The 26,780-nt window shown below is 40.3% G+C and overlaps 2 protein-coding genes across 49 annotated transcripts in view; one reads left to right on the forward strand and one right to left on the reverse strand.

Moving 5' to 3' along the window:
- Positions 1–7,795, reverse strand: part of DENND6A (DENN domain containing 6A) — a 27,963-nt gene extending 20,168 nt beyond the window's left edge. The window contains exons 1-2 of one of the 4 annotated variants that reach the window (XM_079316948.1): positions 7,613–7,795; positions 6,888–7,055 (exon numbers count right to left, since the gene is read on the reverse strand). In XM_079316948.1, the coding sequence (XP_079173074.1) occupies positions 6,888–7,055; positions 7,613–7,780 (336 nt within the window). In that variant the 5' untranslated portion in view covers positions 7,781–7,795. The other 3 variants (XM_079316950.1, XM_079316952.1, XM_079316949.1) reach the window with 3 other exon arrangements.
- The window catches only part of SLMAP (sarcolemma associated protein), an 88,910-nt gene continuing 69,902 nt past the window's right edge, over positions 7,773–26,780 (forward strand). For all 45 annotated transcript variants that reach the window (XR_013775715.1, XM_079316923.1, XM_079316901.1 and 42 more), the window contains exons 1-2: positions 7,773–7,895; positions 7,998–9,358. Coding sequence is in view for 44 of the 45 variants with exons in the window: in XM_079316923.1 (XP_079173049.1) it covers positions 9,161–9,358 (198 nt within the window). In the remaining variant the exon portion in view is untranslated. The remainder of the gene's footprint in view (positions 7,896–7,997; positions 9,359–26,780) is intronic.

The following is a 26,780-nucleotide window of genomic DNA, read 5'->3' on the forward strand; positions in this document are numbered from 1 at the left end:
TCCCTGCGTTCCCAATGCAGTGCCACAGCTGTCCCTGTGCATTCCCAAAGCAGTGCCACAGCTGTCCCTGCATTCCCAAAGCAGTGCCACAGCTGTCCCTGTGCATTCCCAAAGCAGTGCCACAGCTGTCCCTGTGCATTCCCAAAGCAGTGCCACAGCTGTCCCCGCCTGTTGCACAGAGGGCACAGCTGGGAGCCGCAGCCGTCGCTGTGACACTGTCACGGACCGGCATCCAGCTTGTGCAGAAGGAAAACGCTTTAAACCTATAGGGAACATTTTCGCACACCTCAGCTACCTGGGGAAAATTGTTAATTAGGAAGATCACTCATATTCGCCTTATTATCACACTTTTTAACAACTAGATGCCTTAGAAATCAGCGCTATTTGTATACAAAGAAAGCATGTACTTCTCGCAAATCTCGGGACGCAATGCAGCCCATTTAAAAGCGTCCACTAGCAGCACAAGCAGCACCATGAGAAGAGCAGCCCGAAAACCACCAGCCTCACCCGGGACAGCCGAGCCGGTTCCCCAGGGCACTGCCCCGCTCTGGGGCTCCGCACAACCACGTTTGCTCAAGCACGGCCGAGCTTCCCCCGCCTGTGTGCAACACCGGGGCCAGAGGAAGCGCCCGATTCCGGCGCGGCCCCGCCGCAGCCCGCGGGCGAGCGGTGCCCCCGCCCGCCGCCGCACGTACCTCCACGGCCTGGCCCAGCTCCAGGTCGAAGCCCACCACGCACACACAGTGCAGCCAGGCTGAGAAGCGGTCCCAGGGCAGCAGCGACAGGCACTGGTCAGGACTCTCTGGCTCCGCATCCTCAGCAGCCGCTTCGGCACCGCCCGGCCCCGGCTCCGGGCCCCGCTCCCGCCGCGACATGGCCCCGACCCCGGCCCCGCCGCGCGGAGTCAGCTGACTCGCGTCGCTCCGCCCTCTCCCCCCGGAGCCGCTCGGAGTGGGAGGGGCCAAGCGGGTACCGAGGGGAGGTCAAACCATTCCTGCGGGGAGGGGGGGGCGGTAGTGGCGGTGGGCAGGGAGCGCCCCCCCGCGGCCCGCCGGGGAAGGGCTGCGGTGCTGTCGGTCCGGCCCGGTCCGGTCCGGTCCCTGCAGACGGGCACCGGGCAGGCGGAGCCGGGCGGGCCGGGACAGTGGCTCCTCTGCCGGGGCTGCACACACCGCACCCGGCCCGGGAACCCGCCGCAGCGGTGCTTAGCGGGGCGCTCGCGAGGGCGGCTCTGCAGGATCACTCGGTTTCTTTTCCTCTTTGACAGGTCAGTGGCAGCACCTGCTGCGGGCCGAGGCCGCCGAGTAACTGCCAGGCGCGGCTCCATCGTGCCCTGGGCCGAGCACGGCACAGGAGGGAGGAAAAACCCCTCTGGCCGATGGCTGGACAGCTTCCCCCTCACAGGAAACTGCGATAATAAAAAAAGCATCCAAATCTCTTAAACCCTCTTTTAGTGCCTTAGCCAAAGCCCAAGCTCTTTAATAATGTAAGAGCTTTCAAATATTCTTTTAGCACAGTCCAACAGCTATTTATATTTCATTATGAAACATTTTGAAGATTAAAAAGTGCTAAATAGCTACTTAATTCAACAAAAAAAAAGAAAAAAACAAAGGATCATGCATGTACCCTCTCAAACTTCTGACCTATTTTAATTTAATTATTCACACCAGAAGTTTGGTTGACTACTACTAGGACAGTTTCAGCAGCAGTAGGTATAGATGGGCTGCCACCTATCACTACATGCTATTTTTTTCTGCAGAAAAGGAGTTGCAAATATTAAAACCAAGATAATCCATCCATACATACTTAAAAGAAAATGTATGACTTCTTAGATGCAATGTTTCCTTAAGGGCCATTAACAACATTTGTTTATCTATCAAAAACAAACTGCAAGAAATTAAAGTATGCTTTGATCATTGGAGCAATTTTCTAGACAAAAGATGAACAAACATAACTCAGGCAAAATTATAACACACAAAATTATCATGGTAATAATTTGAGATACAGCAACCTTCAGTTATCATAAACCATTAGAAACAAAGTGAATGTTAGATACAAACTGAGATAGGAATGGGGTTCTGCAGTGTGCAGCCTTGGGCAGGGCTCTGTGGGAAGGTTTTCGCTGTCTCCAGCTGCTTCAGGTATTTTACAGTGATACCATGCAAGACTCATAGATTTTTCAAGTACTTAACTCCTGAATTCTGTAAGAGATTACTCTCCAAAAAAAAAAAAAAGACATGACTGAGCTTAATCAAGTTCAACTCAGCACAATGAGTCTCAGTGGAGTTCCATTTGCTGTTTGCATTTAAAAACTGAAATGGACAGGTCAAAAGCTTTTACCACTTGGTTTAAGAGAAGATTCCATGTCATCACTTCTTATAAGCCTTCCATTGTTTATATTCTTACTTCTTCCTCTTGTTTATATTTTTATGGGCAAACCAATATTTTTACCTATTATCATAATGCATGTCCTTCTTTTTAAGTTTTAATTAGGTGAATAAAAAGTATATGTGTATCTATGTGAAATAATAAGAATAAAGTAATTAGTGAGAGTGATATGCTCTGCTCATTTTTTAAAACAGTAAATTAATTGCAGTGGATGCTTAATAAATAATCTTTTGGCAAGAGAAAGTTAAGAGAACAGAGACATAATCTCTGATAAAAAAAGTCCAGAAGAAAGGATTCTTGCCAACTGGAGATATTCCCAGTAACTAGGGAAACACTACTTCAGAAAAAAATTTCACCTAGCCATTTTAAATACATTTTAGTTTGGATAAAATTTGATTATCTTCTTCAGTTGCGAAAGAAAAATATCTCTGCATGTATTGTAACATTTAGAAACATCTGAGACTTCTTTCTTCCTCAGGAAGTATCAATGCAGGACAAAAGACAGACTTCAGAGCTGGGAACCTACCAACTGAGAGCATTTTTCTACAGCTTGCAATAAAGCATCATAAAACACTAAGGCTCTGAATATGGAAGGTGCCCTTACAAATATCCAGGAACTCGGCCTTGTTTTGCAGAAATACAGCCATCTGTTAATATCTGGAAGGGTTTAGACAAGAAAGACTTCTAGAAAAATCATGCCCTGTGATGTCAGTTCTGAAATAAAAATGAGAAAATGCCTGTGTGGGACAGCAGGGTTCTAAAGATCCACAACTGCTCAGTGTTTGAGCCTGCCTTGCTTTCTTCCATCTCTATCTTGCCCCTACAGCTGTGATCTCCACAGCTCTGTCCTGCATCTCTCAGCAGGATGGTTTCTATCAGGTAGCAGCAAATGTTGTGTTGGCTGCTGGCTGGCCAGGTTCCATCAGCTTCAGCAGGGAGTGACTGTGCAGACTGCTCACATCCACAGAGCAACACCAAAGAACTGCAAAAACATCATCTGCTCATCTCATCCTCCCCTCCATCCCCCGCCTTGTGATTTCAGTTTAAAGCAGTATTTTATTTGTATTTGAAAATTAGATTTGGTCTAATAAATATATTCTGTTACAAAAAATAAACAGACACACAAAATGTCATAATTATTGTTAAAGCATCTTTTCCATTTTTCAAACAGCCACAGAAAACATAAAATATTTCAAAAAGTCAATATTAATATTGACTGTTAAATTGATATATTAATAGAAAAGCAAAGAAGGGCTGGCTAAAATAATAAAGCAGAAAAAATGCCAGTTATTTCAACTTGCCTGATTTAATTTGAAATGAAAAAACATTGCACATAAAATTAGCTATACATTAGCATAACATGTATTAATGGTATGCATGTTACATTATACTTAGGTATATGTACCAAATTACATGTATTATCAACATGCTATGCAATGTACATTGTATATATAAACAGATAGGATATATAGCACCTAAATAATATGTTTTAAATAATTATATAAAACATTCATATTTATTACATAATATAAATGGAATAGTACATCCAATATATGCTTACTACATATATTACATTAATGTAAATGTTACATTGGTAAGACACTCATTTGTACACTGGATACAAGTATCTTTTTTTTAATGCAAACCAGAAATAGGAGCAGGGAAGGATCTCAAAGAAAATGGAATAAATGGAGAACCTACCTGACAAGCAAGGATTAAACTGATAGAATTGCTTATTCTTTTAAAATTAATGCTGAAAGATAATGCAATTGTTCTTTACATAACCAGTGAGGGAGTTAAAAGATCACGAACAGAAAATAAGTTTGAAACAAAAGAACAATAATAGCATTAAAATAAAAAAGTGTAACCTCTTCACTAAATCTGGGGTGATAATTAGAATCAGTTTTTTTAACACTGGAGAAAACTTCTCTGAGAGCATTCCTAACTTTTAGACAGCTTGGTTCAGAATGCTTTAGAAGCTGCTTCCGAGGCAAGTTTATTTTGCAAAAGATACATAAGGGTGTAAGTAACAGTTCAAACGTTGCTTTACATTTCCACACTGCTCTATATAGCAGTAAATGCCTTCTTAGTCAGTCATATTTTGAATGTGGTATGGCAATTATGCATGGAATTTGTTGTATTTCTGAAAATCAGTACAAAACTGATTGGATAAATTGTTGATGAATGAGTTTCAGGGATGAGAACTCAGTAGAAAACTATTTCCAACTTTCTCCTTACCTGTTTTCCTGCTTTCATTATCTGTTCGCATCTTAATTTTTATACTAGAAACTGAACTTTTGCTGTGTATGTCTCAGTCATTTAAAACGTAACAATTTCTCTGGAATCAGCATCTCCCACTAAGCAACTGGTTCATACCTCTGCACTGAAAACTCAGTCTATAATAATTTGGGAAGCCTTTTAGATCATCATTGCACAGTAGTCAGAAATCTGGCACTGAGTTGCCTATAATGCTGCTCGGTGTTTTTCTTTCTGAACCAGTTACAGTTAACTCAGAATTAACTCAGGCTTTCTTCAGCAAAAGAACTCAATTTTCATCAAGTCATTAAGTAATTGGACAGACTCAAGCCAAAATCCAGATGTTTTTCAGGTATGCACATGAACTATCTCAGTTTCATTTTATCCCCTGAGACAGCCACCAGCTCTTTAGAGGACAAATGTGACAGACAGTGCCCCCACCCTTTCCCTTATCCAAGATGGCCATGGAGCAGGCTCTTTCTGCCCTCAGCTATGATGACTATCATAACATTCTCATGGACTTCCTGCCCAGAAAAAGGATGGACACAGTTGGCTGCTGCTGCCCTTACCCAACATGGCTGCGAGGTGCTCTGCCTGCTTCAGCTGCGTGACAGCGTTTGCAGAAGCGAAGCAGGAGCTGACACTTCCTCCCTCCTCCTCTTTCTCCTCCTCCTCTGGGCACAGCACAGCACAGCAGCGAGCACTTCACACAAAACTCCTCACCCATCTGTTGCCTTCCACACTTCTGGGATGGACACTTTCTGGCAAGCAGCAGCCACCTCATAAAATACCATACCAAAATGGTACTCTCATTTCAGAATGCAACTGCTTTCTGTATTTTCACCTTAGCCTATGACTCTGCCCCTGATAACTTCTGAACTCATCAGGCAATTTGAAAAAGGAGTTAAAAAGCCTGAGGCATAACTACACCCACAGAGCTCCACTGAGAGCTGGCACTCGTGCAAAGAAGGAAGGGTTGAATTAATGTCCTCGGTGAGCAGTGGGTACAGCTCAGTGGTTACATGAGCCATTTGGCAGTGCCAAAGAGAACTAGAAAGGCAGCTGGCACATACCATTGCTTCCCCGGGAGACTGTCAGAGTGGGATTTCTCCAGGGAATGGAGAAGGGTTCAGGAAAACATATGCCAGTGGCTTACAGCTTAAATTACACGCTTATGTTATTATAAATACTTAGAACATCAGATAAAGGTATCCACTGCTCAGTTTATTATTCTACCTGATTCTCTTAGGCTGTATATATGGTAATGGACCTTTTTAATTTCTAATTTTACTCTCAGCCTCCTTTCTCCATTAAACACACACACAAAAATATAAAAAGTGCTCTCAGAAACATTCTTTTCATTCCAACACTGCAGTACTCTTTGTCCTCACTTTTTACACTTTGAAATTCCAAAGCACTCTCAGTTATTTCTACTTTTGCAACTCATTCCCTCAAATGTAACTCCTGGTGGACCTACATTTATTCTCACTTTCTCCATCATCTTTTTATACCTTTTCTTCTCCCTTTGATTAGTTATGGCACCTTGTGTGCTGTAAGCCACAGCCACACAGAATTTCCACTTATTAAAAAAATTAGTAAAAGCAAATTATGATTACATTTATCAGAGTAGTTTCATAAGCTGATGAAAGCCATGAAGTGATGTGCCAGGTGTTTTTTTCCCTGTCAGGAGAATTAAAACTACAAATAACCAGTTCTAAACATTCCATCTATCAGTTTTTTGTCTTCACAAAATCAGACTTGTCTTTAATCCTGAATTTAATTTCTCTGTTTCAAACACAAATGCTACAGCTTGATTTTGCCGTACTTTTCTCACTGTTGAAAGAAAATTAGTCTGTTGTGAATCAACCTCCCTTCCCCAAATCACAGTGCAGTCAAAAAAAAGAGAAAATAAATGAAAACAGCCCTGAGGTTTTACTGTGCTACAACTAAGGAGGCACCAATCACGCTTTGTGTCATACACTGTGCTGCTTTACCTTGATCGCTGCTTTTCCCTCATCACTGCTGAAGTGCCTGGCCCAGCTCCACTCCTGTCCTCCACGGCAGCCAGCTCTTTCTGCCATCTCCCATATCCCTAATCCTAACACCCTGTCACAGGGTAATTATAGTGCTGGCACGACCCCAACATCTATCTTATATCAACAATTTCCATTTGTTTGCTTTACAGGGAATGACGGAATTAAAAATGTATTTGAACTGGAGAGACTCGTTCGGCACCAGCCTACCATATGACCTTGACAAGTGACCTTTCCTCGGCTTTTAGAAAACAGGCAAAAATGTGACCTTGGATGATGCTCCATGGTGTAGTGAAGGAAGACACAGCACCAGTGACCCCACCTCAGTCCTGTCCCTGCAGCCGCTGCTCCAGGAGTGCCCCTGCTCCAGCTGCCAACCTGCAACAAGACATGGCAAACATGGCCAGCATTCCTCCCGCCCCAGGACACATCAAACCGCACTGCGGCTCCCAGGCTTTAATCTGCGATCATGAAACGGCCAGATGCGCACAGGGAAAGCAGGAGGAGGATGTTCAGGAGGCTCCTGCAGTTCTCATGCTAGCTCTGCTGAGAATGTGTCACCTCAGCTCCTCCTCTGAGCTCCACACTTTCACACAACCGCAGAACATTCTGAGTTGGAATCAGGTCATGGAGTCCAACTCCTGGGCCTGCACAGGGTGCCCCAGGAATCCCACCGTGTGTGTGAGAGCATTGTCCAAAAGGTGTGTGAAGTGGCACTCTTGGGGCCAGGACCACTTCCCTGGGGAGCCTATTCCAGTGCTCGAACACCCTCTGGGTGAAAAGCCTTCTAAAATCCAACCTAAACCTCCCGTGACACAACTTCAGGCCGTTCCCTCCCTCTTATTTATAAGGGCTGACAGGCCCCGCTCGCCCCCTCCCTCCCAGAGCTGAGAACAGCGAGGGCAAACGAGGGCACGGGGCCAGGGCTCACTCACCTCAGCGACCTGCCCCGTGCTAGCAGGTCCCAGCCGTGCCCTTGCCGGAGGAACCGCAGCCAGCCCCTCGCCCTCGCCCCTCCCGGCCTCTCCCGCCGCCCCCTCCCCGCGCGCCCGGAGCGGGGCGGGGCCCGCCCGTGCCGCAGCCTCACCGCGCGCGCGGCGCATGCGCGGGACCCGCCGGTGCGCACGCTGCCCGCCCCCGGCCCCGCCCTGCCCCGGCCCCGCCGCCGCGGCCACACCGGGAAGGGCTCCAGGCGCTATGGCGGCGGCTGCGCGCAAGGTAAGGGGGAGCGGGGCGCACCCGTGCCGCTCGCGGGGCCGAGGAGACGCGGGGGGACGCGCTGCGGGACACGCCTGACCCGGTTTGTTTTGGGCCCCGCAGGTTGGAGGAAACTTCCCGCGGCTGGTGGCCGCCTGAGCGGCAGAGCGGCGGAGCGACCGAGCGGGAGCGCCCGGGCCCGGCCGCCAGGCCTCTCCCGCCGCCGGGGCAGCGGAGCCGCGCCGGGCGGGCGGAGAGCGCGGGGGTGCGCAGCGGGCCCGCCTCATGCGCAGCCACCTGCGGAGGGGCTGAGCGGAGCCGCCGCCGCCGCGCCCCGCGCCGGGGGCTCCTGGCGGGCACTTGCCGGAGCAGCCCCCGCTGGCCGCCCCTGCGGAGCCGCCGCCGAGGGACGCGCACCGAGCCCGCCGCCGGCCAGGGCCACCGCCGGGGAGCGACCTGTCAGGGCACTCGCAGGCCGGCCTCAAGAGCCCTTCCCACGCGTTGGTTTGTCCCTGGGAGAAGGCGAGTTGGGAGCCTCTCCATGCCTTATCAAGTTCCTTATCTGAGCGGCTCCCAGAAGCTGTAGACCAGTTCAGCTTTATCTGGTGTAAGGGAGAAAAACTGTAGCTCTCGCACTCCGTCGTAAATCGAGGACCACGTATTCTGCTGGGGTTTAACACACGAAGATGGTGAAATGCGGATTGCTGGGTGAATCAATAGGTCCCTGTTGTGGAGCGAGGGCTTTGTATTCATCTTCCAGCTCCTGATCGGTGCCGTGCGTGAGAGGACGCTAATCTTCCTCCTTCATCCCCCTTCCCTAAACCTTTCCTTGCTTCCATGTTGCATTGGTCAGACTTTTGGTCAGTGTTGTTTACGGAAGGGGAGGGGGGAAAGAAGGCAGTTGAGGTTACAAACAAAAGTACTTGTATGACTCATCTACTTGGATTTAAGACATTGTATCCTTCTTTCACGGGGCCTTTGCTTCTCTCGGAAGGAATCAGATGCTTATTCACTATTCTTCCAGAGGAGGATGAATTGAAAGTTGTACGTTTTAGATTTATTTTGGGCCACTGCTGATATTATTAAAAGACATAATGGGACTTTTTCACTGGATTATTGCCAGAATTAGTTTACACACTGAAACAATGAGTTGTTAGGCCTCTCATACGATAATATTTGCCCTGCTTTAAGTTGCTGTGGAGGTGTTTTAAAAATTGTGGAGGACAGTCTGCATCAGAAGAGGCTCTCTTCATCTCTGGTTGTGTGGCAACCACAATCTGTCCTCGATGCCTTCAGCCTTGGCCATCTTCACTTGCCGCCCGAACTCCCACCCGTTTCAGGAGCGTCATGTCTACCTGGACGAGCCCGTCAAGATCGGCCGCTCCGTGGCTCGCTGCCGGCCAGCCCAGAACAATGCCACGTTTGACTGCAAGGTGCTGTCCAGGAACCATGCTCTTGTCTGGTTTGATCACAAGACAGGCAAGGTAAGGTGTTTATTTAAAAACACTGGAACTGCACTTTTGTTTTAGCAAGTCCCTGTGGATTGCGCGTCACTGTAATAAATGTGGTTGCGTAGGGCAGGAGTAAGATTTGTTTCAAAGTGGTAACTTTCCAGGTAAGTTGGTAATTTCTTACTAAGCAGAAACTTTGAATATTATGAAAAGTACATAAAACTAACACTTGAAAATGGTTAGAGTACTGAAAGGCTTGCATGTGTCTTACTTATTACTGGAAGTAGGTGATTTTGAGGTGAGTCGTTCAAATATGAAAGCACATTGTATCGCTATAGTGATGTAATAGTAATTTTTTCAAATGCAGAGAAATTACTGTTTTATCAGTATGTGAAAATTGATCATAAGGAGAGTTGAAAAATAGATTTTAAAAAGATACTGTGCTTGTTTAGCACTCTTTCTACTTGTGCTTATGAAATTTTGTATAGTATTTTGTTTGGTTCCAATAGGAGGTTTATTACTGGCAGCAGGAGTGTAATGGGTGGCATTCATGGTATAGTCTTATTGTTAGTGAAAATGGCTTTAAAATACATCTTGTATTCTTAACTGTTCCCCTCACAAGTCTGGCAGTCTTGTTAAGCAAAATTGACGGGTCCTGTAGTGCATGTTTTGTCCACTAGGGATTGAACTGGGACAAGTAAAGTTGTTTTACTTAATGACTGTCAAGTTAATTTTAAATATCCAGCGAAAAATTAACAAAGGTCAGGATGCAGTTGCTCAGCACAGTAATTTTTTTTCCAAATATATTCGTGTTGGCCTCTAGAACTTAACATGTTCTACATCAGCTGGTTTTTAGCTTCACACCAAGTCCTTCTATGAAATGCAGTCAGTGTAGCTCTGGATTTTAAGAATAATATGGTCTGTAATTCATGCAGATTTTCTCAGTAATATGACACAGCATGAGGAGCAGTACAACACAGTCAAAGTTCTTAAACCTTCCATTGTTAACTATCCTATGTTATGCAATACTTGGACATGATGGGACAAGACAAGCATTTAATTTCTTAAGGCTGGATTATGGCATGGCTTTCAAGTTCCGTGCAGGTAATTGTGCAAACTGCTATCTGTGTTAAATGTTTCATTAAGCATCTTGCTTTGGTTCTATTGAGTGTGTGATGTGCAGTCTTGAGTTCTAGAAAACTTAAGGGATTGAAATTCTTTAAGTTTAATTTTTAACCTTATTTGTTTGACTCAACAAAGTAAGTAAAATGTTCCAATTCATTGTGCTGCTTTTGAATTAGAAAGTATTATGCATATAGCTTTTTGTCAAATTTTCGTGTGATTGATAAAGATTTTAAGACCCCTACATGCTCTATTATGGTTACAAATTGTTACATTCAAGATGGTTCATTTGACAAAGCACTGAATGTTGAGCAAGTCTGCTAACTTATAGACAAGCTTCAAAAACCATCAGCTATGAGATTTTTTTGTTTGTTTTTAAATTTCAGTTAGCTTTGACTTCTCCAAGTAAAATTTATATGCTTACTCGTTTTATCTATCTATTTCAAAGTAGCACCTTAGTAGTAGTAGTAAATAAGAGGATTGTATTTGATAGTTCTTGACATAACATCATGTGAAGATTTGTCAGAGGTCTGATGGAAGTTGCCAAGGTGAGCATCTGTAGCCATGATAAACAACTAAAGAACGGTTTTGGGATGGTGCCCTGAAATGCACTCCTATTGCATGTTGGATGTGGTGGTGTAGGAAGTTTAAAGCACAAGTGTAGCTGTGTGGAGAATTTCAGATTCTGTACTTGTTTGTTGGCTGTATGAACTGGCTTTTCATCGGTTGAGTATGTGAATGGTAAGTTGTGAGACAGTTGGCAGGGAGGGGGAAATGCACTATTAGAGATAATAGGTATCAAATGCTGTTGTGAAAAGGCAGGTAGAAGATACTGATAAATACAGACTTGATCTTGAATCACAAGAACTTATTAAAAAAACTCAGTGGTGTTTTCAAAGTACAAACAAAACTATAAAGCTATGCCAGAACATTTGCATGCGGGAACATCTATTATCATTGTTTACATAACTGCTAATAAGCACATCTCATTTAGGAAATTGTCATTATCCTATCAATGACCTATATTTAAACCTGCACAAATTCTCTTTGTCAGAGTATTTGTAAACATTTCTTAGAAGCTTATATATAGGACATTTATCAATTCTGCATTTTTCGAAAGATAAAAGACATTCAAATGCTAATTTAGTATTGAGAAAAACCTTCAGATATTTCAAAATAGTTCATGAATGATCTGGGACTACAGTTTCATAAGTTGTGGACTTTGGTAATGCCTGAAACTGGTATTGCCAGTCACTCAGTCCAGTGCTGCCTCTTGAGCTTCCTTTCAGTTACATTCTAGTATTCTTTTTTTTTTTTTTTTTTCATGAGGACTTGAAGTTTTATTTTGTTTAGTGAATCATGTGAGTGATCCTGTTTACTATGTCGTGTGTAAACAATTTTGTCAGTATTATCTGTAAATAGGGGTAGACCCTGAAGAGAGGAAGCATAAGTAAGTCATGCCAAGGAAAGTAGTACAGAAGTTTTTTCCTAAGGCAGAGGAAGGTATAAACTGAAATACATCACATAAGCAGACTAAGCTGGAGATAACATGTTACTTACAGTTGTAAGATGTGAATGTTTACTTTGTATAAAGATACTTCAATTATGCATAGAAAAAGTTATTTGCCCAGGGAGATAAGGTTTATGTAAAACCAGCATTATTAAGGGTGAAAATAGAATGAGTTTCCAAGATTACCAATACATAGCAGTTAAAAGAAGGTACTTAAAGTTGGATTTGTTCTTTAAAATATTTTAAACATAATGTGTAAGCCTAAGTATGTATATGATAAAGGTGGAAGGAGATGGTGATGATCTGTACTCTTCTTGTGCTTAGTAATATTTTTATAGACAACTAGTGCAATGCTTCTTCCTGCCTGTGTTTGTAGATACAGCATAATAACTTCTAGCTAACTAGTGCATTTTTCATGCAGTGATAACATTAGAATATTGTAATCAGAATTCATTTTGATTTTATTTTTTTTAGTAATGACAAGTTAATGAATCTGGGTTTTTTTAGAGATGCCTGAAAAAATGACTCACTGGATATGTAGGAAGATGTTGTGCTGAGCATAGAGTGTTCCAAAAAGTGAATCAAAGCAAAAGAAAAAGTGGGTTATAGTTCAGAAAATCTAAATGTGTTTGTTCAGTTTAAATCACTGCATATGAGAAGAAACTCTTAAAAATTGTGTAACTGTAATAATCTTAAAATTGTTTTTTTGGGGTTTGTTTACCTTTCTAAAAATAAGCAAGTGGAAGACCTTTGAGAATTGGTATGTGACTTCCAGGCTGAAATGCTTCTGACAGATGTTGTAGAAGCTTTTTGTAGAAAGCTGAAGCTTCTGAACAGACATCCAGGTTTTCAAAATCTGGAATTATTCAGTGCCTAAGATTGTTGTGAGTTGCTATTATAGGTGTCTTTTATAGGGAATTCATTGCCACAGTTTACCAAAGGCTCTGAGAAACTGTGAAAAATAAAATATTTTCTTAGGTAAAAAGTACTCCAAAAACTGGTCATTTTTAATAACTGAAAAAAAAACGTGTAGGCACAAGTTGCTGTGTTAACAGTAGCTAATGCTATTGTTTTCATTTAATTCAAAGTGGATGTGAATTGAATTGGGCACATTCATATCTTGGTGACAGAAATGCTAACTAGTATATTGAAATCCATAGTCCCTGTAATAGTAAGTGAAATCCATTAAAGTTGTGCATTATGGCTTCTAGACTTAAAACATATGAGATAAAAATACTACAAAATACTTCAAGAAAACAAACACAGAACAGATTCCCCCCTCATCAATAAAACCCTCGAAAGCCAAACCCCAAAAGAACCAACCAAAAATCCAAGAAGAAAACCCAAACCCAACCCATCTTTCCAAACCCCAGCAACTCAACCAGCCCAGAGGTACAGGCAGTTCAACGAGCTCTGAAGGGGACAATGAAGTTTACTCTGGGTCTGTTTGGGATGGCACCAGATGTGAGTGTTGGTGTGCTGGGGATGAGCTGATCTGCTCAGGGGCAGGGCTTTTATCCACAGGGACCTGGCTGTGCTGGGTGAATGGGCACACAGCAGCCTCAGGAAAACCTTGGAGGCTGCTCTTGGAAAGGAAGAACCCCTTGCAGCTTATTACACCCTGTCTAGCATACTGCATCTAATTTTGGACCACTAATGCAAGAAATACATTGGCAAACAGGAATTGAGAGATGAGATTTTTTTTCCTGTATTGTACTAGGGATAAAAGTAAATTGATATGAAAGAAAGCAAACAAAATTAGTAAAGAGGAAATACATTGCTCAGTTAACATTACGTAAAATGTTTTGTGGATATCAAGAACTTGGCATGTTTCAGGAAAGCACAGAACGTTTTCTTTGGACGTTCTGTTTGTTCAGAAGTATTTTAGTAAATTTATCTTAAAAAGCTAAGTGGGATATAAAAAATATTATTTGGAATTGCAGGGTTTTGCTGGGAGATTTTTTTCCTGCTGCTTCCAGTAGAGAATCCTGTGTGATACTGTAGCCTATTTCATGGTGATCTATGTAAAGATGTTGAGTTTCCATGTATCAGTAGCAATTATTTTGATAGATACCATGTCTGTTGTTTCTTCCTCTTACATCTTTTCAACTTTCTGTTAGGATTTTTGTCTGAGAGATGAACAGATGTTTTATTTTTCAGTACTCTTGATGTTGCTGTATGCTTACAATCTGCAGTGGAGACACTGTCTTCTAAACATTGAATATTCTTTTAAGTACCCTGGGGGACTGACCTGGGATTTGCTGTAATGCACTAAGGTGAAACTCCAGTGCTTAGGTGCTTTGTAAGAGGGTGATGCCAGGCAGCCCTTACCCACACCTGTTAATATCTTTATGTAAGTGCTTTTCACCCTGAATGAACCATCCCATTTTATACTGATATGATCATGTATGGGGTAGGAAGCTCTTGCTTTTGACCAACTTGAGCACCATGGTTTTAGCAGCCAGTGTAGGAGTGTGGGCAGCCATTTATAGTAGAGGTAAGTCAGTGCTGACAAGGATTTCCCTGCAGAGATACCATCTAGAGCCACTGCTGCAGAGTTAATACTGTAATTCTTGGAACTGATCCATTGCAGTCATGCTGCATCTATCCTGAGCCAGGAACACCAACACATTGATTAGGCTTTAAAAACAAACAAAAATCCCTTTTGTATTTGCAATGAATTTTCACAAACCTCAAATGAATCAGGTTACTTAGCTGGAATGAAGGCAAATAAATGTGTTTTCCTTAGATCGTGTATGGGATGGTTTGGGTTTGCTCCTGGTCCCAAGCTTATAAATGCAATACCTTGCTTCCCTGCACTTTGATTATATAAAATTGTTCTTGATTTTTACTTTTTTATATGTTAGTTGGGCAATCCAGGGATCATTTGCAGGTGGATTTACATGGCGCTGAAAAAATACTTTGATTTGTCTTTATCTTCTAATTTTTCTTAATAAATGTGACAACTTCATTTCCTTATTTATCCAATGAAATTAATTGAATTTGTGTATGCTGTAAAGGGCCATGTGAGTGAGGAGTGTCTGTGTCACTGTGCTATTTTGGTTGTGTTGATTTGAGTCTGATCTAGCTGTAGTTATGCAAAATGCATTGATACTTACTCAGCTGTTTTGTTGCATTTTGGGTTTTGTCATTTCGTTTAAAAGATAACATAAAGTGTGGAACCAGGACAGTGAAAAGGAGGGAAGAAGGCTGTCTCTATCCCTATAGCTAGCAATTTTACAGTCTATTGCTGCTAAATTATATGACTATTTGTTGTCTCTGGCTTTTCTTTTGAATCACATCAATACTTGCTTCCTGTTAATGTTGCTCACTTGCTGAGAGTTTGGATTATCCAAGAGCTCTGAATTTTGTTAGATCTTGCTGTGGCCATGCATTGATATTCCCAACTTGTCTGTCTTTCCAGAAAGGTTTCTGCTTGTGGCAGAATTGTTGGAAGAAAGCTCAGCATTATCACATTTTTGTTGAATGTAGGCAAGTGTTTTTTCAGTCTGCTCCAGGAGTAGGAACACCAGGCAGAGAGATGGGTTGGACTGAATCATCTTGCAAGAAGACACATCCCTCTGCCAGAGGCCCAGAACAGTTTCCTGCTTGAAAAGGAAAATCATGGTGCTGGAGCCAGACAATTAATTGGATACAATTTTCCTGTTGTGTTGTACCAGACTTGTGTGTAATTGAGCAATGCCTTAGAGTTTATTTCAGTCTTGAGAAAGTATAAATAAATGATGAATTTCCAGCAGGCTTATAATAGAAAGTCCAAAATCCTGTAGTAACACTGTAGTTGAGTGGAAAAACACAGAAAATGCTAGCAGAAGTTTGACCTTTTGTTTTATTTTATTTTGGGGGTATTTCTGTTTTGTTTTATTTTTTTACTTTTGTAAAAAATAAACATAAAAAGTACAGGGATTGGTCAAGGATGGTTTAGGACTTGGACAATTGATAAGATATTTGCAGAGCTAAGGAGCATTACATTATTGACAGTTGAACTGTGGTGTGTAGTTAAGGGAAATATATGCTATTCATAGAACTTTTAGGTTATAAAACAGCATTAACCAACTGTTGTAAAGACTGAAGAATTGACAGTGAGATGGGCTCAATTTCAAATGTCCTAATAGTGTGAAATAGCAGAACTGGGAACTAAATACAAAAAATACTGACAGTATTGTGCTGCTGTGAAAGTAAGTTTTTCCCCAGTAGGAATATCTTGTTTAGTTTTAGTTTTCAGATGATAATTCAAATGTGTTGAAAACATTTATTACAGGAAGTCTTCAATACAGAAAGCATACAAAAACTATATAGGAACAGAAGGGTGACTTTTCGCTCTTGTGTTAAGAGAGTATTGAAAACAAACCTAAGAATTAAGTTATTAGTGCTGCATATTATCATAATTACACTTGTAGTATTTCTTCCATAAAAATAAAATAAATGCAAGAGCTTAAGATAGAAGAGTTATGGATGTTTGCAACCATGTGTTGATCAATACCCTTTTTAAAGGAAGAAATAGAAATGTTATGTTTCAAACCCAGGATGAAAAGCTCTGTTGTGGGCCAGATAGATATTTGTACAGCAAGTTCTTTTGAAGACATTTGGTACTGGCTGCTGCTATCTGCATATGTCATTAGTCTTATCTGATATGGGAGTTTTTGCTCTTAAATGGAACTTTTCCAAAGTTGTTCCTTTTTTGGAAATGGCGTGAGATGAAATTTAAACCTTGATTTGTCTAAAACTTAGTCTTTGCCATAGTATTGATGTTCCCTAAGTGGTTGTTTTTTTTTTTGCTTGTTTAACCCCCCCTGTAATTAATGCTTAATCATATAGGTTAGAAGCTAGATCTCTTGGTTCTGCCAAGCTGAGCATTTAGCCTGCCTACCTTTTTCCCTTTTAATATCCTGGTGACCTTTCCCAGTAACTCGTGGCACAATTAACTGTCATTCTCTTTTTTTTTTTCGTTGTTAGCTGTGATAGTTATGCCAGAACTTACAGGCAATAGAATTGCAAATCTGTTTCTGTAGTATTACTTGTGATTTTATTCTGGCATTGCTGGGTTTTGCACTTATACCTCCTGTTTCCAGGTGCTTGAACAATCTGAAAGCTTTTAGGTGACATAATGACTTTTTTGTAATCCTTCATGTTTTGAACTCTGTTATTAAAAAATAAATTTTGGGGTTTTATATCTGATTGTGAAAGAATCCATTCTGCAGCCAAGTGATCTCTGTCGGTAACTCCTTGTTGTTTTCTTATTACAGGGATTCCTTTTGCTAGATGCCAGAGGATTTTTAAGGTTATGTCAATATTAACACATACTTTTAAGGGACAAAGAATAAGTTTGATAAGTTTCTTTTATTTCTATGGATTCCAGAACTTTAGGTCATGAAGTGGTAAGGGTGGTATCTGCTTTGAGGGAAGTTACAACACTGTGAACAAGCAAATCCTATGACATGGATGAACTGACAGAGGATAACTAAGGTTGGTGTGTACCTCAGGAGATTGTCCAGTCCAATATGCTGGTCCACAACAGGTCTAATGAGTTGAGGTTGCTTGTGGACTTGGTGGAGGATTTTGTGCACAGAATTAATCCTACTAGGAAATAAGCTTCTGAGGTCAGTGTCAGGCATGTTAGCTGGTGGATTAGCCTGTGTTGCTGTTTTTAAAGTTATGTTTCTAATATCCATTGTATGTATGTATAGTTGGAATTTAGTATTATGATTACCTGGAGCACTTCTTCTATAGTGTAACTTAAAATTGCCATCAAAACATGTCAGGTAAATTAAAAAAGAGTTTCTGGAGGAAAAGAAGCACTAAATGAATGACACAAGAATGTTCCTAGTGGAACTAATTCCATAAGGGTGGAAATAATACAAGACTTTCACTTACAGCTGTCAACCACTACTTCCTTTTTAAGAACTCAGAGGGGGATTTTTTTTTTTTTTTGTCTTCCTCTTTGAGGACTTTTCATAGACTGCATATTCCAGCACTTGTACGAGAAGGCCAGGAATACAAATTGTCATGGGAAGGGTCTATTTGTTTTTGCAGCCTCTGTAGCTATTTGACTTTAGGTAAAGCTGGTTGTACTTCTTAAGCAGGGCTTTAGTAGGTACATAAATATTGTCAGTGACAGTGAAGACCAGTGATTTGGTCTATGACCAGAGCCCTTCCTGTGTAATTAAGGGAAGAAGTGATAGGCTGCTATTTATATTAATAATATGTTACCTATAACACAGAAAGGCATGTGAATGTTCTAATTCTATTTGAATGCTCTTTACCCATGGCGTCATTCTGATCTTTGGTTGCATTTATGAATGACTCTTAATTAGAAAGTTAAAAGTGTGTGTGCTGTGTTTAGGTAACTTCTAACTTCCACATAAACAGAGAAGAAAGCATTTCTGGAGGATTTTGTACTTGAACAAATGCATTGCATCAGCACACAAGGACGACCTTCCTTTCAAAATGTATGTTTTGATTTTGAATCTCTGTACACATGCTGCCTCACTGACTGAGATCAGCACAGATTGTACACCCATCCTGTTGCAGCATATTGCTTCCTGATCAATTTAATGCAGATCTACACTTTAGCTGCAGATTGGCCTTCCCTGACCCCATGTTCCAGAAGTGAGCTAGGGGAAGGGAAGGGTTAGGTGGGCAGAACACGGCACTAACGCAGTTGTCCTTTCTCTGAGCCACTCTGGGACATCCAGATTGCATTCCTGGGGGCTGCTCAGGTCACTCTCTTCTGGCATTTTGCCTGCTTCACAGGTCAGTGTAAATGTGCCTGTAGTTGAATAATTTTGCATGCAGATGTGCAGGCAAGAGGGATTTTTTTTCTCCCTGATCTCTCCTCAATCAAATGTAAGGTGCTCATTTTCCTTCCTTTCTCACGCAGCTTAATGCTGAGGCTTCACAGGATAAGTATTGCTGGATAAGTTTTAGATGATGATCTGAATTTTATAAACTAATACTAAAGGATCTTCATGACTACTACTCTTTATTTTGAGATCTGTAACTTGTACTCTCTTTGATGTCTGTTATGGTTTAAACTTGCTGTATACAACTTCTTTTATAATTGCTGTTTTGTAAATAAGTGCATTGTAATATCTTTAAAAGCCTTATATGAAGATGTAGTTTTGAGTCTGATGTTAGGGTACATTGCATCTTGTAACATTATTTCAGTAACTGGATCTGCTTGCTGGTGTTATGCCTCAAATCTAGAAAGTGTGTAAACCATTCTGCTTTCAATATTACTTCAGACAGTTATTATACAGGCGAGCAAAGCTCAGTGGAGATTATTCTGTCAGACCTAAACTTCACAGACAATCAAAGGATTTAAGAAATAATAAGTGGTTGGTTATACTTGTAGACATCTGGAAGAGGTAATTTTTTTCAACTGCTGTATTTATGCTGAGGTGTCTCAAGTATTCTTTTTCATGGGACAGTTGTAGTGACATGATTTTAAAATGTGAGTTTGTGACCATATATGGACAGAAAATGTTTTAACCTTGAAGTTTAGTTGTGTTTACAGACACAGTCAACATAGATTTTTATTTCAAAATTTGCTTTTGAGGCAAATCAGCTCTCTAGGTGCAGTCTCTTCTATCTGAAAAGTTGGGACTTTTGGAAAGTTCTACTTAGATTTACAAATAATGTGGTAAAAAAGTGACATGAAAAACAAATATTTTTGGAACATAGCAAGGGGTCCAAATTTTTTTTATTTTAATATTGACAGTATCAGTATAATTGCTAGGACATGAAAAAAAACTTTAGAGAGTGTGCTGAGTCAAATACAAAAAAACTTCATTCAGTCTTTTTAGTTATTTTTGACCTATATAACTCCTGCTCTAGGGTTTCCTTTCCATAAAACTAAAGATAATAAAGTGAATGCACAGGACCAACCTGCTACTGATCAGAGAATCACAGAATTATTTGGATTGGAAGGGACCTTAAAGATCATCTAATTGCAATACCCTTGCTGTGGGCAGGGACACCTCCTTCTAGACCTGGTTACTCAGAGTTCCATCCAACGTGGCCTTGAACAGTTCCAGGGATGGGGCATCTTCCAGTTGTTTGGGTTTGGGGGTTTTTTTCCCCATCATTGTCCCTTTCTTGGTATTTTTAAACTTCATTTTGTTCATTAACTACTAGCATAATAGTAATAGTAGTAGTTATTATATTCCAAAGCAGGAGAATTTCTGTCAGTGCTTTTAATAATTCTTGATGAAATGTCCCATTGCAGTGGGAGAAAAGCACTCCAGCAATAAGTGACTATAAAATCAGACAGGTGTTGGGTACATGACATTTTCTCAAAGAGCTGTCAGGAGTGCACTTTTATTAGTCATGTCCATGAGCAGGTCTGAGGGCATCTTTGCAGGGTTATTCTGGTTTGTCCATATGCTGTGCAGGCTTAGGCTGGTGGAGGTGAGCTCCTTTTTTCCCCTCATGCATTGTATTTCTGAGCATTTGAAAGAGTATGAGCTGTACTTGGCTTTTTAATGCAGCCTTTGAAGTATGAGTGTTGTTTGCTGGCATCTTAAAAGAGGGAGGATAAAGTTTATCTGCTTTGATAAACAAGCCTTTGGGAAGAGCTCTATGACCTTGCTTGAAGAAGGATTATGATGAGAGGAATGTCTTGTATATTTATTTTATATAATTACAAGTGGTAAATTCAGTTAGATGTGGTTTGTTTGCAGTGTAAAACACTTAGATACCTGCCTGCACTTGAGGCATAGTAAGGGTGTTAACATTTAAATGTCTGAATTATGATAATTTGCATGTTTGTTTAGCATGCTAGCAGTGTATGAAGCTAAACTTACAAGTTTTGAGGACATTATCATTTAAATAACTTGAGTTGTTCCTTTTTTTCAAGTATTATAGTGTTAGGTTCTGGAGAATAGGCATGGATGACTGTTCTTTATAAAGGTGCTAACAAGTTTTTTCTGCTTGGTTGGAGCTGTTAAAGATGTCCAATAGCAGAAAGCCTGCATGATTTGTATCTTCCCTTAGTGCTAATGAAAAATTCCATTTTGAAGACTGTGGTGGAATATACAGTCTTTGTTATTTGCTGCTAAACTCAGAACTGCAATTCAGAGAGAACTCTTGCTTTTCAGTTTTACTCTTTTACAGAATTTTGTTCCAATTTAGAAGGTCCTTTCTACACTATTGATTGGTGTTCCTCCCTGCTTTCTAGTACCTTTGACAGAACAACTGAAGCAAATAGCACAGAACAAAATCTTGTCAGCTTACATTGTGCTGTGAAAATGTACTTTAGAAAATCCAAGGTCATTGAACCTGCATGTTTCTGAAAATGTTGGTGGTAACACTCACTTAGAGCGTGATGCTCTTGCCACCATTAGGGCAAGTAGTCTAATTGAACAGGAAGAGTGAAATGGAATAGGCAGCAAAAAAGCACAGTGAAGCCCAACATCAGAGTAGGGTTTTCCTTATTTTAATTAATTAACTGATCTACTTCAGGCCTAAAGCCTCTGTAGCAGGGAGTTCCTCTCTGTGTTGTGTTTTTGTCAATTGCTGGGTAGTAACTTCCTTTTATTTTTGATGTATGTATATTACCATTAGGAAATGTCATACTTCAGGTTGGAATTAAATTTCCCATTATTTTTTCTAGTTGAGAGGGTAAAAAATTAAATGTTCTGTGAAATAGCAATTCTTAGGAAAGCATTTGACAAAACTGAAGAAATAAGAACAAATCTATGGCAGAAAAGGTTATGGGTGCACAGAATATTTCTAAACCAGTTCTTAAATGCCAGGTGAGCTCTTCTGCATAACTGATCTGTCATTCATCCTATCCTTTTCATGTTAATTCTCACACTTGAGCCACTCTGAAAACAACTCAATTTAGACTTCAGCTCCCTTGTCTGTCCTCTGTAGTGTTGGTGCTGTCTTCCAGTCTTGAGTATGAGAAGAATTGCAGATTTTAAGTTACCTGTTTTTCACAATGCTTCCCCACTGGAGTCTATGAGTAATCCCAACTACTGCCTTCCTCTTGCTGCTGTCCCTTTCTGCAATGCATAAACAACAATGGTAAAATTCCAGCTTTGTGCACCTTGCCTTTCTCTCATGTCCAGGTGGCTTTGAGTATGTATGGTGATGGAGCATCCATAAGTTGATTTAGGGGCTGAAGAGAGGAAAATCAGGGGAAAGAGGAATGCAGTGAAAGGCTGGAAGAAACTTTTCTGCTTCTGTTTCTCATTCTTTCTAAATATAAGCAACCAATTCTCAGGTTACTGTCTCTGGTTTGAGCCTGGTAGCCAAGGAAGGTGGCCTTCCTGTGCTCAGATGCTGTGAGGGCAGATAGCACATATGTATAGCCAGCTTGGATAAGTGTTGAGGTGAACTTCATACAAGCACTGAGGCTGTACTGGAATAAAATTGGGTGAGAAGAGCACTGAAGATACCAGGGAGTTTGCATGGGGTAGAGACAAGGTGATCAGTGTTACAAGTGGATCAAGTGATGCAGAAGGGAATATTGAAACTGAAATTGAAGTCACAATTGCGCACTTTAGATTGCAAGTTGCCCTTTAAAAAAAAACAAAACAAAAAAAACCAACAGAAAAACCAACAGGAAGCATGTATTGCTACTTCTTCTTTTTAAATGTACTTGTACCTTTAAGCACAGATGCCCAAAGAGCAGAGCTCTGCACTGTTGAAAAATGATCGTAAATGTTACAATTATCATTGAAGGTAACAAAGCTTTTTATTGACTATTTTCTGTGTTATGTTGTTAGAGTATTTAATTTTAAAAATGCTTATTTTCTCAGCTTAATTTCTCAAGTTCTATTAAAATATTCTTAGCATGTTGAAAAGAACCATTGTTATGAGCAGTGCAGGAATGGCAGTTGTAAGGAGCTGTATTTGTAGTGAAGGAAAGTATTTCCAGAGCAGACAGATATTTTTGCTTTTTTTATTGAACTAGTCATGTGGTTGGAAGATAAACCATCTTCCATGAAAGATTTTAGGAGAAATAGTTTCAGCTTTTTATATAAGACTGTTCTTAGTGAGAAGTGTGTTCTCTACCATATTTGAGACACTTGCTTTTGAGCACTTCACCTGTATTTAATTGTGACTTGCTAATGAGAACATTCCCTGTTAAAGTTCACAAGATGGTTTTGGTTTAAGTCGAAATAGCAGTGTGGAAATACTTGTCATTTATGTGCTTCTGTCCCAGCTAAAATAGTTCGTACAATACTTAAAGAAGTTTTGAATATTTTGCTACATGAAGAAATTACTAATTCATTTTGCATTTTAGTTGATACTGAGATAAGTGTTTTTATTCTTGAACTGACAATTATAACCTTGTATCTGCAGAATGTAAAAGCTGTAGTAGTTTTCTTTTAAAAATTAATGGTAATTTTTTTTTCTTTATTAAGTTCATTATTTGTTTGGATAAAGTGACTTAGTGACTTTCTTCTTGTGGGTTTTCTGTTTGTTTTGGGTTTTGGCTTTGTGCTTTTTTAAATTTTATTTCTGTTTGTTTCTTTGTTTTTATTTTCATGGCATTCTCATATGCATTGCATTTTTAGTTGAAATGCAGCACATAAATCTGAGAGGAGACAACCAGCAACTTACTGCAGCTCAAATGATATTGAGGTTCCAGGGGATTTACTGATTCACCATAGACACACTTCTTTCTGGGTTGCTGACCAAAATCTTTGTCAATCACACACAGCTAGTAAGCTTTTAGAAAGAGAGGAATGAGGGAATGAAAGGCATTAGCTGATCCTGTGTGAAGTTGTGTAGTTTTTCTTGTCTAACTGACAGAGAAGTAAATATTTTACATTCTATCAAACAGGCTACTGCAAGAATACTTCCATTGTAATTTGTTGTGGAATATTACTGTCAAGTGACTTTCTTTCTGCAAATGATTATTAACTTTCTCTTTAAGTAATAAGTGAAAAATCATTAATAATTTGCATATTGGTTATTGTATATATGGGTGACTGATAAAATCTAGAAGGACCTTCTGAAATTTTTAAAAATTATATTAAAAAATTGGTTTATTCAAAATATTTAGGTATTCATAGAATAGTTAGAAATAAAGATTTAGCTTCAGTTGGTTTTAAATACCTACCTTTTTGCTGTTAGAATAATAGCTGTGTGAGTTCTCTTGGGATTTTTCTCTTTTTTGTTACTCCAACTATTGATGTGGTTTGCATGGTTTTGTTTACTAGTTTGCTGTTTCTGGTATTTAAGTTTTCAAGTTAAACCTTTCAAAGGGAAGTGAAGAAAACATCAACGTTCCTGATGTGCCTGTTAAGAAACACTGAGGTTGAGAAACAGGTGGCAGAAAGCTGCTGGGTGGTGGTTGATGATAGTGTGTCATGCTTTGCATTATTCTGCTTGGCACTGGATGAGTGGATGGCATTGGAAGTCTGGAGACACTTGACTGCTGAGTCTGGAAGTTGGCAAGTCCATCCAGTTTGTGCAGTCAGGAGGTAGATAAGCTGCTCAAATTGTCCAGTTTTGAATTAAGTGTGAAAAGTATAATGTAACAAGGTAAATGAGCCACCTTTGTTAAGAGCACATGTTTATTTTATCTGATTTGAACTAATTTTTAGAGATAAAGAAGCAAGCCCTGAAATAAATGTACTAAAAATGCACTTTGTTTTTCCCATGAGAGCTTGTTAAGGATTAAATAATATGCTTTAAGCTCAGAAGTTTAGCACCCCTTTGTTTTTAAGGTAGCTTGTTGAATGTTGAAAGAATACAGGATACTCTGTGATGTTTTTGCAGTCCCTTGTGTGCTTTGCACGTGTTGCTGTTGTGTGCTGGGAGGGGACTGGTCTGTGCTCAGTTCCACCACGTGTCTGTGAGGCTTGTGTCTATTCCAAAAGAAAGCAGAACATATAAACAGGGGGAAAGCTGGAGGTGTCCTGTGGTGGAGCTCTTGAAGGGGGTGTTAGGGTCCACAGCAGCTGTGGACTGCACAGGGTGTTTCCATGTTTGCTATGAAATGTTACTGCTCCCAGCATTGGCCTGGTGTGAATGGGGGAACTTGGTGGGATAGCTATTGGAAATACAGGGAGAAGAAAGCAGAGAGCTGACTCCTGACACTTCCCTGGAAACCTAGATGGGAGATTGTGAGTGCAGTCAAGGAAAGTGGAGCCAAGAGATCTGTAAAGGCTTGAGGTTGTGCATACGGTGCTTTCCTGCTGCAGTCTGTCAGCTAAGAGCATCTAAAATACAGCTGCTTCCTCAGCCCTGAGGAGATACTGTCAGGAGGTAATTTTAAGATCCAGCAGGAGAAGGACTAGCTTACTTCTAAGTCTGTGGTAGACAGACTAATTCCTGCCTACTCACCAGAGCTTTGCGGAAAGGTACTTTCATATGAGAGGGCCTTGCCCTTTACTTGTTTCCTGTATCTATCAGATTTTGTAACTTCAGTGGATGTTCACATGAATTTGTGTATAAGCAATCAGGAGAGCTGTTACTGATCTATATACAAATCTCATATTCTGTTTCTATTATAACAATAACATTTTAATTGTTTTAAGGCTGGCTGGGCAAAGTTTTTTTCTGGTAAACACTTGAAAATTCATTAAACGAAACAGAGTTGTTTGGGATTTTGATTTTTTTCTTCTATGAAATAGTGCAAAGCTGTAATAATTCAATGAACCATTCTACCAACCTGCATCATGTATTGTGTTTGGTATGCCTAGTATTTGCTTAAGACCTGAGTATACTACTTGGCTGCAGAGGGAAATCTTTCTCCAAAAAATTTGAAAGAAGAAGTAGGGACGCACATGCTTCTCTTAAACTTGTGTTTAACCATGTTGCTCTTAATGCTGCCAATTGCCAGTGGCCCAACTTATTTTCCTTTGAAACAAGCTTTGGATAGCATCTAATTCTAATTAAAGTTTATTAAAACTTTGTACTAATAGTAGACTAATTATAGGTAGTGTAAAAGTCTTGCTGATTTTCCTTTAATCAAAGTATAATCTTGTCTACAGCTGTATTAAATTTAAGCTTGAATGACAAACCTCTTGGTATGTCAAAGCTTATTACTTAACAGCAGACATGTTTTTTGTGGGAAGGCTATGTTTGTACTGGGAGTGCAGTTTGAATGTTATGTGAACTTAATTTGAGGGCTCATCTGTTTTGGTGATACACAGTACAGATGTTTTTTTTCCATGGAGTAGATGGGCCAGTGAAGATGGGACTGATCTCATGCACAGTGCCAGTGCATTGCCACTATTATTAAGTGTCATCATTTTTAATGACAAGCTTGCTGAACTTTCTTCCATGTTTTGTTTGGATTATAGTTTTTGAAATAATTCTTTAAATGTTTTTGTTTTGAGCTTCTAGTGTATGTCCTTCTGTCAGTTGTTGTTTTTGTTTTTTTTTTCTTTTAGTAAATGACTCATTCTCCTGGTTTGCTTTAGTTTCTGGACCTTGTTTTCTGTTCTTCTAAGAGCACAGATAATGAATTGTAGCAGAATTTAATATGTTAAATGTCAAGAATGCATTTCAGCAAAGGGCTGTCTTTGTACAGAAAAAGCCTAAGTGTTCTCAGAACAGCAATGTTTGAAAATGCTGGTTAGATACAACAAATCTGCATGTTAATTCTGATTCTTTAGCAGCATATGGCCAATTTTTAGCTAGATACCTTTTATCATTGATTAGTAAGTTCAGTTTCTATTTTTAGTGGGAAAAGCCTTTGGCAACATTCTGGTTTTTACCTATGCTTGCTTATTCTGGGTAGAATTCCAGTAACTTGTGTAATTTCAGTATCAGGAACACTGAAGTTGAGAAACCTAATTTTAAAATTAGAGAAGTATGAGAATTGTTAATGTGGATGTT

Source organism: Erithacus rubecula (genome assembly GCF_903797595.1).
Source record: "Erithacus rubecula genome assembly, chromosome: 13".
Classification (NCBI taxonomy): domain Eukaryota; kingdom Metazoa; phylum Chordata; class Aves; order Passeriformes; family Muscicapidae; genus Erithacus; species Erithacus rubecula.